Below are 16,040 nucleotides of genomic sequence, written 5' to 3'. Positions count from 1 at the left end.
AAAAAAAAGAGAAGAAAAGAAATTCCCTCTGGCTCCCTTTGTCCTCTGTGTTAGAGAAAAGCAAATGTCCCCTCCCAGTAGGACACTTGACAATGCCATGCGCTGGAAGACAGGGGGATTACTGTCTTTCCACAGTGGCTTGACTGGCTTTTCATTAAGCACTTGAGGAGAAAGCTGTGATGCAGAATTTCTCTGTTGATCCAAGCTGCTCCTCATCTCCTGTGTTCCTTTTGTGCATCTCAAAGAGGGAGAGAAATTAGCACTAATGCTCTGAACTTTGGTGACTCCTCACCAGGGGCACCTTTAAATGCCGCTAACTGCACGCCTGTGTTTCATCTGGTACAATGTGCCAGCTTTCTAGAAGTCTGAAATCAATCCAGTTTGAACTCTTCTACTGCAAGTTGTGGCCCTCAATCCTCTGTCTGTTGACTATTTCTCGTGGTCGAGCATGTGGAATCCGGTACAGTAATAGCCTCCGACAGTGATGTAAATATAAGCATGTTCCGCCCGTGAAAATCTCCCTCATTAGATCCAAGATGTCAAGTAAATGGCGGTCAGAGCAAACACAGGCACAGATGTGCTTTAATCCTGTGGAGAGAAAAATCGGAGTCCTCATCCTTGGCTCTAATGCCGCTTCCAGATGCTCCCGAGTCACTCCTTCTCTCTCCCCATCTTCATTTATCTTCACCTCTTTCTCTCTTTGATGTGCAGGTTCTTCAGGAGGAGACAGCGATTCCGGGAAGCGACCTGAACCTCATGTATCTGAGTTCGCGGGCGGCTGGCTACCGTCCTGTGCTCAAGGTGACCATGACCCAAGCCACCATCCCCTTTAACCTCATGAAGGTGCACCTGATGGTGGCAGTGGTGGGACGCCTCTTTCAGAAGTGGTTCCCCGCGGAACCCAATCTGTCCTACACCTTCATCTGGGACAAAACGGATGCATACAACCAAAGAGTCTATGGCCTGTCAGAAGCTGTGGGTGAGTATACACAGAGATCAGAGACTAATATATATATATATATATATATATATATATATATATATACTACAATATTGAAGGTCCAATTAAATGTGAAAATTTTTCATCCAAGTATATTTTTGCAAGATTCTCTGACTGTTAATTTAGTGTAAATTGACACAGCATCGCACCTCTTCTCAAAACCTCCAAACTTTCCAAAAATGCCTCCCAATTAACAGCATTTTTCATGTTTTTACTAATATTAATTATGAAATCAGCTAGTGTAGTTGAGCTGATAAACACCCATCTATCACATGCTGTTCTTATAGATTCACAGAGTAGAGCAATAATGTAATTTACCCTCTGTAGAAAGACTGAATTTGTTACATGCAAAATGTAGATGTGCTTAATGGCCCATGCCACTTATGACAGTTGCATTATGGGATGTCTCTTTAAATATACCTATGCAAATCGGGAGTATAAATGGAAAACAAAGCAGTTATGATTAAGGCAACAATAGCACTGGAAGCATTTTTTTCTTTCCTCTAAAAGATTTTTTTTTTTTTTCACTGTGGCATTTTTTATGCTGACTGTATTTTGTAGTATGATTACCCATCAACAAAACCACAGAGAACAACATAACTCGTTCTGTTCTGAGGAAGGTCAAGGCGAATCTGTGGCTTTGTTTTTCACTTCAGCATTGAGAAAGACGGCCAGCTGCTGATGACAGCGCCTCAGTTTATTTTCAGCTGATGATGTGGCAGGCAGTAGGCCAGACTAAACTAGACATGCTTTTCAGCGCCTCACATAAACAAAATTTAAAAGATGTTGACCCACAAAAGACATGTTTTTTTTCTCTAAATCAGGAATGCACTTTGCCTTTACAAAGTGAACAGTGTAAAATTGTAAATAGGTTAGCTAGGTCTCACGAGTATTGATTGGCTTTCACCTTCTCATCAGGCTTTGGTTTGCCAATTGCATTAAGCAGGTAATTTTTTTGCCCAACGAATAGCAGTGCGCTTATTGATTCTCTCTGGGGGACATAAGGTCGCTTTCTTAATATGATCGGCTGAAAACAGTTATAAATTTTAAACGATTTGCACCTGGTGAAGCGCAGATCTGTTATAAGATTTACGAAAGTTATGATAGAGACACTACAGTGTTCAGGCTGGCTGCAGTAAAGATCAATTGATATTGTGTAGAACATCTGATAAGTTTTATCGACTGCGGTTTATCAGCTCGATGTTTATGTAATGATTTATCTGCATGCCTCTTAATGTGGTGTTAAGACTTAGTCTTTATTGATTACTTTGCACTGGTTCTCAAGAAGGCTGCATTTGATATGATGTTTATACAATACATTTGCATGCATGAACAACAGCAATCTCTCTCTGTCTCTCTGAAGTGTCTGTGGGATTTGAGTACGAGTCCTGTTTGGATCTGATCCTGTGGGAGAAAAGAACAGCCATCCTGCAAGGTTACGAACTTGACGCCTCAAACATGGGAGGATGGACGCTGGACAAACACCACGTTTTGGATGTTCAGAATGGTAAGCCCACCTCTAAACTTTGACTTCTCCAGTGAATAACACAAATATCGCACTCCTACACTGATTTAATATGCGCAGCTCATTGATCTTGGCAATCAGCTGAAATCATGTGTTTACCCACGCACTCCCAAATTTAAACAAAAATCAATTAAAACACACTTGCCTTACCTCTCGTTCCTCCTCTAAATAAGGTCCATTATCTGCCTGTTAATAGTTATTAACATGAGATAAGGTCTAAAACCTTTTATAAGGAGTAAATGAGCGCTCATTAGTGTCATTGCTTTTAAATGGCGTTGATGAAGTGGAGCTAGAGCAGCACAGCGTTCTTATTGTCTCAAGCATGCCAATGAAGAGACATTTGACATTTCCATGTTAGTGACCTTCACCCAGATGAAGCAATCTGGAGTGCTCTCTGCAGCAAACATTTATGGCCACGTGTCATTGGGGGAAGACTGCCTTGATGAATTCTTATGGAGTCTCATCCCTCATCTCGGCTTTAAAAGGGTGATCAGCAGAGGTTGTCCCCATGTACCTTGCTTAAAGGTTGAACCTGTTTATTCACCACCCTTGAGCCCTTTCAAGGGGACATGATGAGCTGTTCTTAGTTTCCATAGCCCTGAAATGATAGTGGCGAGCAAGCTGTCTTTTCCAGGGCTAAATGTTTGTTTTAAGCTCTTACTGAAACCGAAATGGCTACCATTTGGCTACATGATAAAAAAGTCATATCTTAAAGAAGTTCACCACAAATTGAGCATCTTGTCATCTTTTACTCACCTTTGTGTCGTTCCGGACCTGTATTATTTTCTTGTGTGGTAATTTTTTAATGCAAAGGGGCAAAAAAAGCATAAAAGTAAGTCATACAATTTACATTTCTTGTCTTCTGAAGCCGTACGATTGGTTAGAGTGATGAACAGACCAAAATATGTTATTCACTAGAACTCTTACGCGCTACTGTAGCTCTTAACATGTTTGATCAATACAACTTTTGTAGTTTATTGCAGAGCTTCAGTAGAACGGCTAGTGGCTTACATTTTGGTCTGTTTCTATGGTATGGATTCAGAAGTCCTTGAATATAAATACTAGGGGTGCGCCAAAATATCGATATGGCGATATCTCGCGATATTTTCTCCCGCGATCGATTCTCGATGCGCTCTTGCCAAGTATCGATCTTAAAAGCCGTTAGAGCGGGCGTACACGGTACACTGTGCGAGTTCGGACACTCGGGAGGTCGTGATATTGCACACGTTGCGAGTCAGTTTAACTGATAATCGCGTCAAAGCAGCTGGTACACGGCACGACTGTCCTGCACGAATTTTATCCCGAGCCGGCAGCAATCACGTGGGCTTTCACGCTAAACACAGAGACCGTCATGTTGCATGCATGCAGGCAAAGCTTCAGATAGAAAAATGACATAAATGTGTGTGCAAATGATTTGTTGAAAAGCAGAGAACAGTAGCCATTCCTTTCAACATAAAAACTTGAGAGAGAGAGAGAGAAAAAAGTGTGTGTGTGTGACAGTGTATGCGCACGCTGTATGGTTGCTGCCACTGAGGTATAGCCCCATCGACGTGGTGGTTGTGTATGATTAGGGCAATAGGGAACAGCTGGTGAAAATCGGGCCGACTCCCCGAATTTTTTTAACATGTTTAAAAATTATCGGGAGGTCGGGAGGTGCTCGGCTCGTAATTCCTCTCACACGCTGCGAGCCGCGACCATGCGAGCATCATCGATTCCACTCGATTTCTCCCGAGTGAAAAAAATCATCTGCGAGCAAAACAAAAATAGTGTCTGTGACTGTTTTGTTGCAACTGATAAGACACAAGTTGTTTTTGTTATTGTGTTTCATCCCAAAAAATAAATGGAGATTCATTTTCCTAATAAAAAAAAAAACTTTTTATTTCTTAAAACATGATATATTGTGAGTTATTACTGATAATATATCGATTATCGCAGTATCGCCATATCGTGATATTATCGGTATCGTGAACAATGTATCGCGTATCGTATCGTGAAGTACCCAGTGATTCCCAGCCCTAATAAATACTGTATATATAGCACAATGCTTTATACGGCAGTCTGTGAGATCTCACACATAGAAAAAGAACAGACTTTAGTGAGAGAAGAAAAAACTGTTCCTCACTGGGACGGCCGCAGACAGTGATGGACAGCTAGGAGCTGGTGAATCCATTAGGGGAAAGGTCATAAATTACCCGGTGAAGTGGGCCTTTGATGGAGGTATGTGAACAGGCCTAGTTCAGTGTAATGATTGTGGAAATTAACTCTCTGGAGCGAAACACAGAGGGCATTGAGGAATTGTACTAGTCCGTTTATCTTAATCTGAGAGTGAGTGTAGTATAGATTATAGATATACAATATATAGATATGTGTTAAACAGATACAATTATTTATAAATCAACATAAGACCTTTTCCTTCATTTCGTCTGTCAGGGTTATCATCATAAGCTAAAACTAAGATAAAAAACTGTTGATTAAATAACAGAGTAAACAGGTTTTTTTTTTTTTTTAAGTAAACTAACTATAACAGAATAAAACTGAAAACAAAGGTTGAGAAGTTAACTGAAACAAAATAATCAACACAAATAAATAATGATTTGTGCAGTCATGAAGCACTCATCACATGTCAGAATAATGTGACCTGTCTGTCTGTGTGGGAGAACACATCCCACAGGCAATATGGCATGATGAGATGCCAGTAACATTTTCTGATACTGACACAAATGAATTTGCAGTGACTGGTGGGAAATGGCACAGCTCTCTTCATTCTGTTAGAAACATTTAACTTTGATTTAACTTTTGTTGCTGTGATTTTATTTTTTACTTTGATTCAATGTAATTTTTTTTCATGTTTTGCTTTGTGTGTTTAAAAGTTCTAACTCTTATGCAGCTTTGTTTCTTTGTAAATTAAGTGCTGAACATTCTTTTGCACTCAGAAAAAAAGAATAGCCAACTACAGGATGGGCGCATAGTCAGCCCTAGTTGCTCAGGCCCTCTTTTTTTGTTGTTGGCATCTTGATTGACACTAAGCCCTCTTTACTTCACTGGCCGAGAGCCAGCTGTCCGTACAAATTCCAACGGTCTTTCATCTCCATGCCTGTTGCCCTTGCGTCGTCCCTGACCCCCCTTTGCCCAGCAGCCCCTATACCTCCTGATCCCCAGCATGTGTAACTGCCTGGTGAGTAAGGTGTCTGCCCCACCTAGGGTATCCCAGAATGCACTGCTGCAGTCCAGCTCTGATGGATGTCATTGATTCATGATTGTGGATTCTTAGTTCCACAGTTCAAGCCCCACATGAATAGTCAGTGTGTTATAGTGAATTGTGTGTGTGTGTGTGTGTGTGTGTGTGTGTGTGTGTGTGTGTGTGTGTGTGTGTGTGTGTGTGTGTGTGTGTGTGTGTGTGTGTGTGTGTGTGTGTGTGTGTGTGTGTGTGTGTGTGTGTGTGTGTGTGTGTGTGTGTGTGTGTTTGTGTGTGTGTGTGTGTGTGTGTGTGTGTGTGTGTGTGTGTGTGTGTGTGTGTGTGTGTGAGAGAGAGAGTGTGTGTGAGAGAGAGAGAGAGCAGTTGAGTGAGATTTTAAAAAAGATATAAATATTAATCCTAGATGAAAAACTGAAAATTAAATACTGAATGAAACTGAAAAGTAGAAATGTTGCCTTAAAAAATATATATTTAAATGCTTTATTTTTTTTCCTTTCAGTTTTGAAATTAAATTAAATTAAAGCATTTAAATAGAATTTTAAAATATATATATTTAATAACAAATGACAAAAGCTAATAACAAAATGATTCAAACTTAAAAATGTAAATGGAAACTGGAAATGTATGAATAAAGGCTAATTCAAAACATTAACAAATTGTATAATATATAAATAAAATTAAAATAACACCAAATAATATTATTATTATTGTAATTATAGCATTTTAGGCAAACACTTTTTGGTTGCACTTTATTTTACAGTACGTGCACTTTCAATGTACTTACAGACGAAAATACTGAGTAATGTAAGGTAACATCATGGGTTAGGTTAGGTTTAGGGGTAGGTTCAGGGTTAATTAGTTAGCTAGTTATTACACAGCTAGTGTAATTACTACAATAAGTACATAGAATGTACTTGCAATACAGGGCTGTAAAATAAAGTGCTGCCCACTATTTTCCTGTGCAATGTTTAGTATGATCTGTCTCACATCACTCTTTCAGAAGAGCACACTGCCATTTGAGACCACTTATTACTGTCATTAGTCTCAAAATGGCTGCAACGACCTAATAGAAATTAATAGTAGCTTTCCAGATCCATAAATGTTGAACGTTTAGTGTGTGCAGCTAGGGAGCTACAACGTATGTTATTGTAAGTGTCCATCTGAAATCTGCCTAGCTGTAAGCTTTAGGCCTAAAAGTCCTTCAGTGTGTATATAGTCTTGTCTAGTTATAATGAAAGGAACAAAGTAATAAGACCAACAGTATGGTCCTCTGAGGTTTGGTTAAGTGTAGGAGTGTTTGTTTGCATTAGCTTCCCGTCTCTGGTGACCTCACCCTGTCACCACACTTTTCATGCTGTCTCACGGGGAAAACACATGCATGCTTACATCCAGACAACGCCCAGCCACAAACTAAAACACACACTCTCTCTATTTTAGCGTCCTCCATCTGTTCACATTCACAGTATTTTCTAAAGCAACTAAGTTAATCTACAGTCAGCTGGTCATTATCGCAAAATAAACCCTGACAGGTTGATCAGGACCCGACAGGAAGCGAAAACATTAGACTAGCACTGTGTAGGAAATCTTTGCCAGTTATATGGTTTAGTGATCATTATATAAAAGTATTTGATCGCACAATTTGGCGATTGAATAATCAGAATAGCATAAATATTTATACAGTATATGCACTGGCATCTAGACCAGGGCTGATTTTATATTGCCACTCAGTTGGACAGAGTTGCCCTGTCCCAAATGGCTCGCTTGATATGCCCTTGCAATGGCCGTTGCTCGTCCATGAAATCTACAAGACTATAGGATGTCCCATTTGTTTTTTATATTTCACATAGGTGTTTATGAGTGGCTCTTGGTGCTCATTATGTGCTGAGCAGGGAACTGAACTGGTTCAAGAAACAAAACCAGAAATGAAGGAAATTTTAACAGGAACACAAATGAAAACTAAATCAAGTTTAGTCGTTCTGAACAGAAACGCTAAATTGACACTAACTGGTTAATAACATTATTGTATCGTTCTGTTTAATAATTTAATTTGGCAGTCATCCAATCAGGAATTCAAATAGTGCAGCCTATGCAAATTTGACGTTGACGTTGTGAAGTCATTAGGTAAGTCACCATGGCAATGCGCTGGCAATAGCTTTTGGATCTCAGGAGTTTTTCGCAGGATATGTCACCAACCATTAAAAAGTGGCAGGTTATATCCAGCGTGGTGTGTGTTTTGAAACCAGCAAAAATTGCAGGTTAGTGTAGAACCGTTACTATTTAGGAAATCAATTAAAAAAAAAGCTGTATTTAAAAAAAATAATAACTAAGCACCATGTTGTCAAAGTTAGTATTGTGGCTTTATGTATGATCAGACACTTGCATTTGTCATTATATTATTAACATTTCACCAGAATCAAGCTCAAATGGAGTTAGGAGTTTTTTCACCAGTGGGAATGTCTGAGATTTGCGTTTTGTCCATCATTAGAACGGTCGCATCTGAGGCAGTAAGTGCATCTCTTTACATTTTTTGTAATTAGTAAAAAAAAAAAAAATTATGCAAAAAAAATTTGAAGAAAAAGAGAAGAAAACAAAGTTAAATTGTAATTTCAATGGTTTTTAAGGGGTGGTTGATTATGATACATAGTGCAGCAGCAAGTGTGAGGTTGTCATGGCAACCGGATACATTGCACTTTAATTACTTGCGCTATGTCTATTCTTGCAGGGCTAGCAATAAACACGTTGAAAATAATGCACTATAAACGTGTTTGTCAACAGAATCTCAAAGTAGGCTTTTATTAAGCAAATCTAGGAGTAAACTACTTACCCACTGCTTTAAAACAGATATTTGTTGGGCATGATTAAAGTTAAACGTGCAATAGCATCCATACAAAACACTTAATATTTAGTAAATCTTACTGAAAATGGCAGATTAAACAGTTTATATTCTAAAATCTATGTTTAAGTTTTGTTCTGTGTAAATTGGATAACATTTGGATGTAAATGGTCCTCTTCCTGACATATATGCAACATCGTCATCTTCATCTGACTTTATTTTGGTTTGGTCCAGATTTCTCTGCAGCTGTTGTACATAGTAAAAAAAATAAAAATTAAAAACTGATTATCCATTGACACCACACTACAAGCAAGCAGTATATACAATAGGCTTTTATCCGCCAAAATTCCGATTCGTCACAATTCGATTTGATTTGTTAATTTACTTACAAAATATCAATTTAAAATTGATTAAAATAACTACATTATATCCATATTTACATTTGAGTTGAAAATATTCTTAATTAAAAAAAGATTTAGTAAAATCTTTCATTCGCTATGGGGGGCCCATGGTCTGTGTTCAGCTTTGCTTGTCCACATACCACAGCTAGCGCTGGCTCCAGTCAGGTTATCTTAAAGAGCTCAATCACAAAATCCCCTTGCTTATAAAGAGCCCCCTTACTTTCTCTACCACCTGCTGCTATAATATATGTGTGCATATTAGTGCTGTCAACAATCACACAAAAAAATCTAATTAATCGCACATTTTTCTGTGATTAATTGGACCTAACATTAAAGTTTTTCATAAAAAAATTTTATGGTGTAAAAAATATATGAAAATATATGATACCAGTACTGACAGTACTGTCTCTATTGCATTTTTTTTTCTCAATTTTGCCCATTAATTATAGCCATTGAACAGTACAGTATAATTGGAAGCCATCATTTTTAACATTTAATAGGTTTTAAAAAATATAGCAGCTTTTAATTTAAGTGAACTTAAAATAATTTTTACATAGGCCTAAACCCATTGTAATGTCATATTTACATGTGCCCTTTAATACATCAAGGCTCAACGCTAAGGTTTTTTTCTACGGGCCCAGGAAGGACAGTTCAGATTTTTACCTGCCCTGCTAAAATGCTGTTGACCCATGTAGATTTTCAGGTAGGTCTAACATGTAAATATACAGAATTTGAATAATCAAACACTACATATTCTTCACTGCACAAATTATAAATTGAATATAGATTGATCTTCATTAAAGCTACAAAAGTTATTCAGTCAAGAGCAGTGAGTGATTTTCTCTTTGTCTTTTGTTCTTTGGTTGACATTAATGACACAGACAGCAGCAGGTTTATTAAGCTATTAATTTTGACAGCCCTAGTGTGTGTGTGTGTGTGTGTGTGTGTGTGTGTGTGTGTGTGTGTGTGTGTGTGTGTGAACATACTCACGAAAGTGGCGTAATCGCATTTTGACTCATTGTTAACTCATGAGTTCTTTTTCAATTTTTACCTGAAGGCCACTCCACATTTGCCTCTCACCTCTCACACAAAAGCACTCACACACTCCAGCACAGAAAATTCAGCTGCACTAGACTTTACTGCCCTTTCTAAATCCCATTGAGTTTAGCTTTGGTCATGTGCAGGCATGTAATGCAACTTTGAATCTGGCTGCATGAGCCAAGCACGCCTCGCTCTCTGATGTGGACGACCACTGCCTACGGGGTTTACCTGCATCCTCTCTCACTCGCTCTCACCATCTCAGCCTCCGATTCCTTTCATCTGCCCTTATCAGGCCCTGTCAGTGCTCAGCCACTGTACCTCCCCTCCCTCCACCTAACAGCGGGAGGTCAGAGGGAGAGATTCAGACACCTCTCTTTGGGACCGCAATTATTCCAGTCAGGAAATCTTCAAAGACAGAGTGTTTGATTGAGGAAGAGCATGTTCGCAGATTTCCTCCTTGTTTTTTCTGCAGTGCCGCATGCATGGTACAGTCACTCTGGACCAAAAATAAATAAATAAATATAGCATCCCCTGCTTTTCACTAGTTTTGTCCTGACTCCAAACACACTGTTTTCCCATTATTTAAATTGAATAATCGGGAAGGAGTTACTCCATGAAATATTAATGACAAAAAAAAATGGCAAAGAGATGTGAGAAATGAACACACAGGGAGAGGCGAAATGATTAAATTAAATTGATTTTGGTAATACTCGATGACCACTAATCGTACTCTCTCTGCACACACACCCACACGCTCCACGTGGCTCTGCAAAGATTTATTGCTGCTTTTCCATACAGAATTTATTTTCCAAAGTAGCTGACACAGTGACTATGACTGTGCAGATAAACAAATCCTTTGAGAAATGATGTATTGCTTCAAAATACCATAGGCCTGGAATCAAAAGAAAACAATACATAAAGGACTTTTTTATTTAATGCAGCAAAGTTTTCAGTATAATACGATTCTTGTTTAAATATATCTCACATATATTTGCAGTGTTACCAGATTCTTACAAAAGAGAGGCAAAAAACTAAGCATTGTCTGAAGACAGAGAGATTGAAGGAGAGTTGTTGAGACAAAAGAAGTGGAGTAGAAGCGAGACATGAAATGGAACGCTGAGAGAAAGAAAAGGAGGCAGTGACGGATGGTTTGTGAGGCGTAAATGGAAGAAAATTGAGTAGACTACAGCTCTAGCTCTGTAATCTCATCCAGTTTCTGACCCAGCATAAACACAGCAGCTATAAACTCCAATACAGCCTTTTATTGGCAAATCACTGCTTTCCACTCATGACCTGTCCCCCTCTGTCGGATTTATATATAAACACACATCACGCATATCAAAGGAACATGTACACACAATCATTATGAGATGAGGGCTGTCTCTCTGCATGCCTGAATAAATAGTCCAGTACGCCCCACATTGTAAGCCGTTCTCAATTTGGGGCCGTCATAACTTGTGTATTGTGTGTGTAATTGAAGACATTCATTGTTGTGCGTGTGGGTGTATGTATATCCGCTTGCACTATTATTCACAAGCCCTTGTTCGGCAGATCAAACAGGTGCGGTGTGGGTTTCATTACTGTAATGCAACCACGAGTAATTTGCGTGAAGGAGCGACTCATGCGCATGGCTCCGATTAGCCATTGAAAATGTGTTTTTTTGTATACACGTGTCTGTGTGTGTATCTGGAGCGACCTCCCTCAGAGAAGCTCGGTTTGAAGTCAAGGTCGTGTGGGTCTCTCCCAGGGCCAACGAACCTCCTTTGTCCAATTTGTCTTTGTTAGCGGAGGATCGCTACAGAGTAGCCTAAATGTAGTTTAGCCCTCCATCTACGAACCTCCATCCCTCTCACTCTTCCGGCCAATCCCTCGCTCAATGGCTTAATCGATGGTGGGTGGTTGATCAGAGGAGGAGGTATATTGAGATTTATGGGGACGTTTAGACCGCGATGCGGCTGCTGTGTGGACCGGTGCCCAAGCACACCCGAGAGGGGGCTTAAGATGGCGTCATTGATCTCACTCATAATTAGCGCACAGAGGAGCTAGATGCAGAATTCCAGCACGTTGCCCGATGTGAATAATTTAGCGAGCACAGCATGAAGTCATCCTTTGAAGTGCAGCTTTGAAGACCCCCCCCACCCCAGTCTCGAACACCCTGCTGTTTTCAAAGCAATTCCCAATAAGCAGCTAACTGTGATCGCAAGGGCGCTTTTAGAAAACATTATATTGACTTGGACACTTTGAGTTCACCTGCACACTTTGACTCGATGTGCGTAAGAACACTTCCTCTCTCTCTCTCGAATCTCTCTGGTTCTGTCCAGTCTTATCTTTAACACACACACACACGCATTTGCGAAGAATGAACAGATGCTCACATTCTCCAAGTTTTTGGAAACACACTTTTGCTCTGTTCCAAAACAGTGTACTTACTACAGAGGCAGCATTTTAAGGCATCACAGACTCCCCCAAGATGGTGGACGAGGTGAGGGAAATATTAATTATAAATAGACATTATTTCCTTCACTACTGAAAAGTATTGATGATAATTTTTCAGTGTAATTAACTGTAATGTAATCAATTGAGTCAGGTCTCTCCTGTGCATAGTGCTATTTGTGTGGCAAGCAAGTTGGTACCGATGTAGCACACTCCAAATCGGACACTTTTGAGGTTCTATGACGGTTCGGATGTAGGCAGTGTCGCAGCTACTTTTGGGAACAAAATGTATCCCTCTCTGTGTGGGAGGGGTTGTGCTGAGAAGGCAGTAGGAAGTTAGTGGAGTTCACAGTTGACAGGAGACTTGTGGTGGACTCTAATTTGAGCACTCACAGTGGATGACAGCGGTTTGTGGTGGCAAATGTTATTTCTGCTCCGTCTACGAATCGCTTGTCTTTCCCTGATGCCCTCCATCTCCTTTCCCTCTCTCTCTCGGTCTTGTTTGCTTTCTCTATGGGAACTGAGAGCCAGCAACCCCATTAAATTCAGCATTCTGTATGAAATTGTGAGGCCTGGCTTAGCAGGTGTCATGTATCCTCAGCTCTCTTTGCTGGTTCTTGCCATTAAATGTGATGTGTGTGCTTCTTCTAAGAATATAAATGTAAATATAAACTCTACCTGACGCTGGGAGTATAGAATATTAACTTTTTCCTTTTAACATTTAAAATCACATATTCCTTATGTCAGGCCAGATAGTTTGAGTTTCGTGTGGGGTAGTTCATCTAGTATTTAAGGATTCCCTGGTTTATGTTTGCTTAATAAACTGTATTACTGTAGTGCTGTATTACATGTGTGCAGTATTGACCTGCTCAAATGAATGGAGAAAACATGCTGAAGCAACATGCTCTTTCTACACACTTTACATTTCAAAAACTAGTTATTAAAATGTAATGGTGTTTTTTTCAACCATGAAAGCAGATAGATATTCAATATCTTATAAATTTCTTATTGACAATAGCTGGAGATTTATTAAAAGTGGGAGGGGTACTTTTGCAGATTGCCCAGGGCTTCTACAGTTGTAGGATAGTTTTAGGGCATGTTTTCTCTTATTTTAATTTTATTATTTAGTGTTACTAACATTGGTTATTTTTGTTTACCTATTCACACGTTATCTGGTATTTGTATACAATTCCTGCCTCTCATAAAATAAAAGTAGTACTAATTATGCTGCTGTCTGAGGAATAAGGTAACGGGAAACGACCAGCGGAGGTGGGGTTTAGCATAGGGTCGATCGGGTGTTGCTATTAGTGCACCATTAAAATATATCCTGAGGGAGAATATTAAAGGACATCATCGAGGATCAAATCCAAACCTAGGGCCAACCAAACTCATCACACAGCCCAGACTCGCACCCTGTGGCATTTCCACACTGTGTTTAACATGCACACACACAAATATACAGCGAGACTATCAGAAACACATTCATGTATGCTTTTCCCCCAAATATACTCCAACTTACAAGCACGCAAATTCAAAATTGCTGTGGCTATAAGATTAACCACGGTGTATTACCTGGATTCAGAATTGAAGTGGTGCAGTCATAAATAGAAAACTGGAAAAAACTTTAGTTGCTATGAATAATAACTTGTTCACGCACAGTTTAGTGACAGTCAGGAAATCGTTTTAACAGTGGGAATCAGGTCAGTATTAGTTTTTCATTTTGAATTTATACTAGGGAACAAAAACAAAAAGACATATTAAAAATATAAAGATAACTTAATGTGATGCACCCAACAGTCATTTCATCATGTGATTTGATTAATTGATTCTCTTAAGTTGCCTGTGCCATATAACCAAGCAGCATGTGTTTGGGCTGTTTATCGATTCTGAACTGCTGCCAGATTTCCCCTTTTCTCGCTGCTGAATATATTAACAGTAGAATTATCAGTATGCTACGTTACTATAAAGCAGACCGTTTTGTGAACCAGTCTGAAAACGGCAACACCCTTTGATAACATTACATTAAGGTGCAAATTATCTGAGAATAAAATATTCAAAAGCAAAAATTAATTACTGTTTAAGAAATGCTAATACGTAAGATAAGAAGCAGTTATTTTTTCCTAATTGTTCGTAATGTTAGTTTGATATGTTTCCTAGTTTATTTCTGCCTAATTTATATAATTAAAATGATTTTTTTTTAAAATGAATATCCTATTTAGCCAAAGGTATGGATAAAGAGGTAGAATATTGAATAAACTACACAGATCTCTTGATGTGCATGGGATTTATGGGTTATTATAGCAGTAATGAGATATTGCATAGATAAACTCTCTTCTCATTTACTAAATGGGTATAGCTGATTACATTTTTACAGATTTTTTGTCTTTTGCTTTGATTACTTTATGATTGGTTTAGGTTGGTCTAATTGTTAAAAAGTCAGGCTGATAACTGAGAGGAGTTTTCCATAAACTATCACATGTCTGCCCGTGAGCAAAGCATATCCTCGGGTTACTGCTGGGGGGAATGTCAGGTGTACACACTATGATGTCTGTGTATGTATATATTATATTATATATACACAGATATATAGCCTATTGGCTGTCTGGAATGCTGCAAACACAGACAGGCAGAATGATACAAACTGTGAACTTGTTTACCCAATCAGATTAGAGTACTGGATTAATGTTACATTATAAAAATCACAGCTATGGATATTCATTAGATCATGATATGAATTTTTTATTTACCGTAGCTCACCCACACAACCCTCTCTTCCTGTCCTGCAGGCATCCTGTACAAAGGCAACGGTGAGAACGTCTTCGTCTCCCAGCAGCCTCCAGTGATCAGCACCATAATGGGTAATGGACGCAGGCGCAGTATCTCCTGCCCCAGCTGTAATGGCCAGGCTGATGGCAACAAACTGCTGGCTCCAGTGGCCCTCGCCTGTGGATCTGATGGCAGTCTGTTTGTCGGTGACTTCAACTACATCAGACGCATCTTTCCCTCAGGAAACGTTACCAGTGTTATGGAGCTGAGGTAAGAAATGCAAGCTAGTAAAAGAGGAATGAAATGAAATTAAAAGAGGTATAAAAGACAGTCTGGTGTAGCCTTTGTGCTAATGATATGAATACTTTATGTTGTTAAGACTGTAAAATGGGGCACTCAGCCCAGTAAAAGGCTCATGTGGTCTGAAAAGAACGTGCTGACAGTGACGGAGTTCTCGTCTGTAAAGGGTGACTCATTACCGGTGCTCTCGCCCCCAAGACGAGAAGAAATATATATTCCCATACCTCGCTTTTTTATGATCCAACACAAGCCTTCTATTGAGCTCGTCCAGCCCACATCAAAGGCTGTGTACACGTCTGTGTGTGCCTGTTTATTTACTTAGCTCAGAGAAATAACAGTGTTTATCTGTCAGAGTTTTTCTGCCAACCCAACTAAACTAAGTTTTTTGTTTCTTCAAAGAGAGTAATCACTGAGATTTTTATTATATGGCAGTAAAGATTATCATTTCAACAAGTATGTTTATTTTTTATTGAAATGTAGTTGTATTTTGTTGATTATAGGGTATTTATTTGCCACCCAAATTTACTGTGGTTGAGTTTCATTTC

At 39.1% G+C, this 16,040-nt stretch overlaps 1 protein-coding gene across 14 annotated transcripts in view; it reads left to right on the top strand.

The window, feature by feature from the left end:
* Positions 1-16,040, top strand: part of tenm3 (teneurin transmembrane protein 3) — a 282,460-nt gene that overhangs the window by 246,955 nt on the left and 19,465 nt on the right. For all 14 annotated transcript variants that reach the window (XM_082163193.1, XM_082163199.1, XM_082163186.1 and 11 more), the window contains 3 exons: positions 712-979; positions 2,364-2,507; positions 15,216-15,465. In XM_082163193.1, the coding sequence (XP_082019319.1) occupies positions 712-979; positions 2,364-2,507; positions 15,216-15,465 (662 nt within the window). The remainder of the gene's footprint in view (positions 1-711; positions 980-2,363; positions 2,508-15,215; positions 15,466-16,040) is intronic.

Source organism: Leuciscus leuciscus (assembly GCF_965113295.1).
Source record: "Leuciscus leuciscus genome assembly, chromosome: 3".
In the NCBI taxonomy this organism is placed as follows: domain Eukaryota; kingdom Metazoa; phylum Chordata; class Actinopteri; order Cypriniformes; family Leuciscidae; genus Leuciscus; species Leuciscus leuciscus.
Note: the sequence above shows the minus strand (reverse complement) of the source record. Positions and strands in the feature narration are given on the sequence as shown.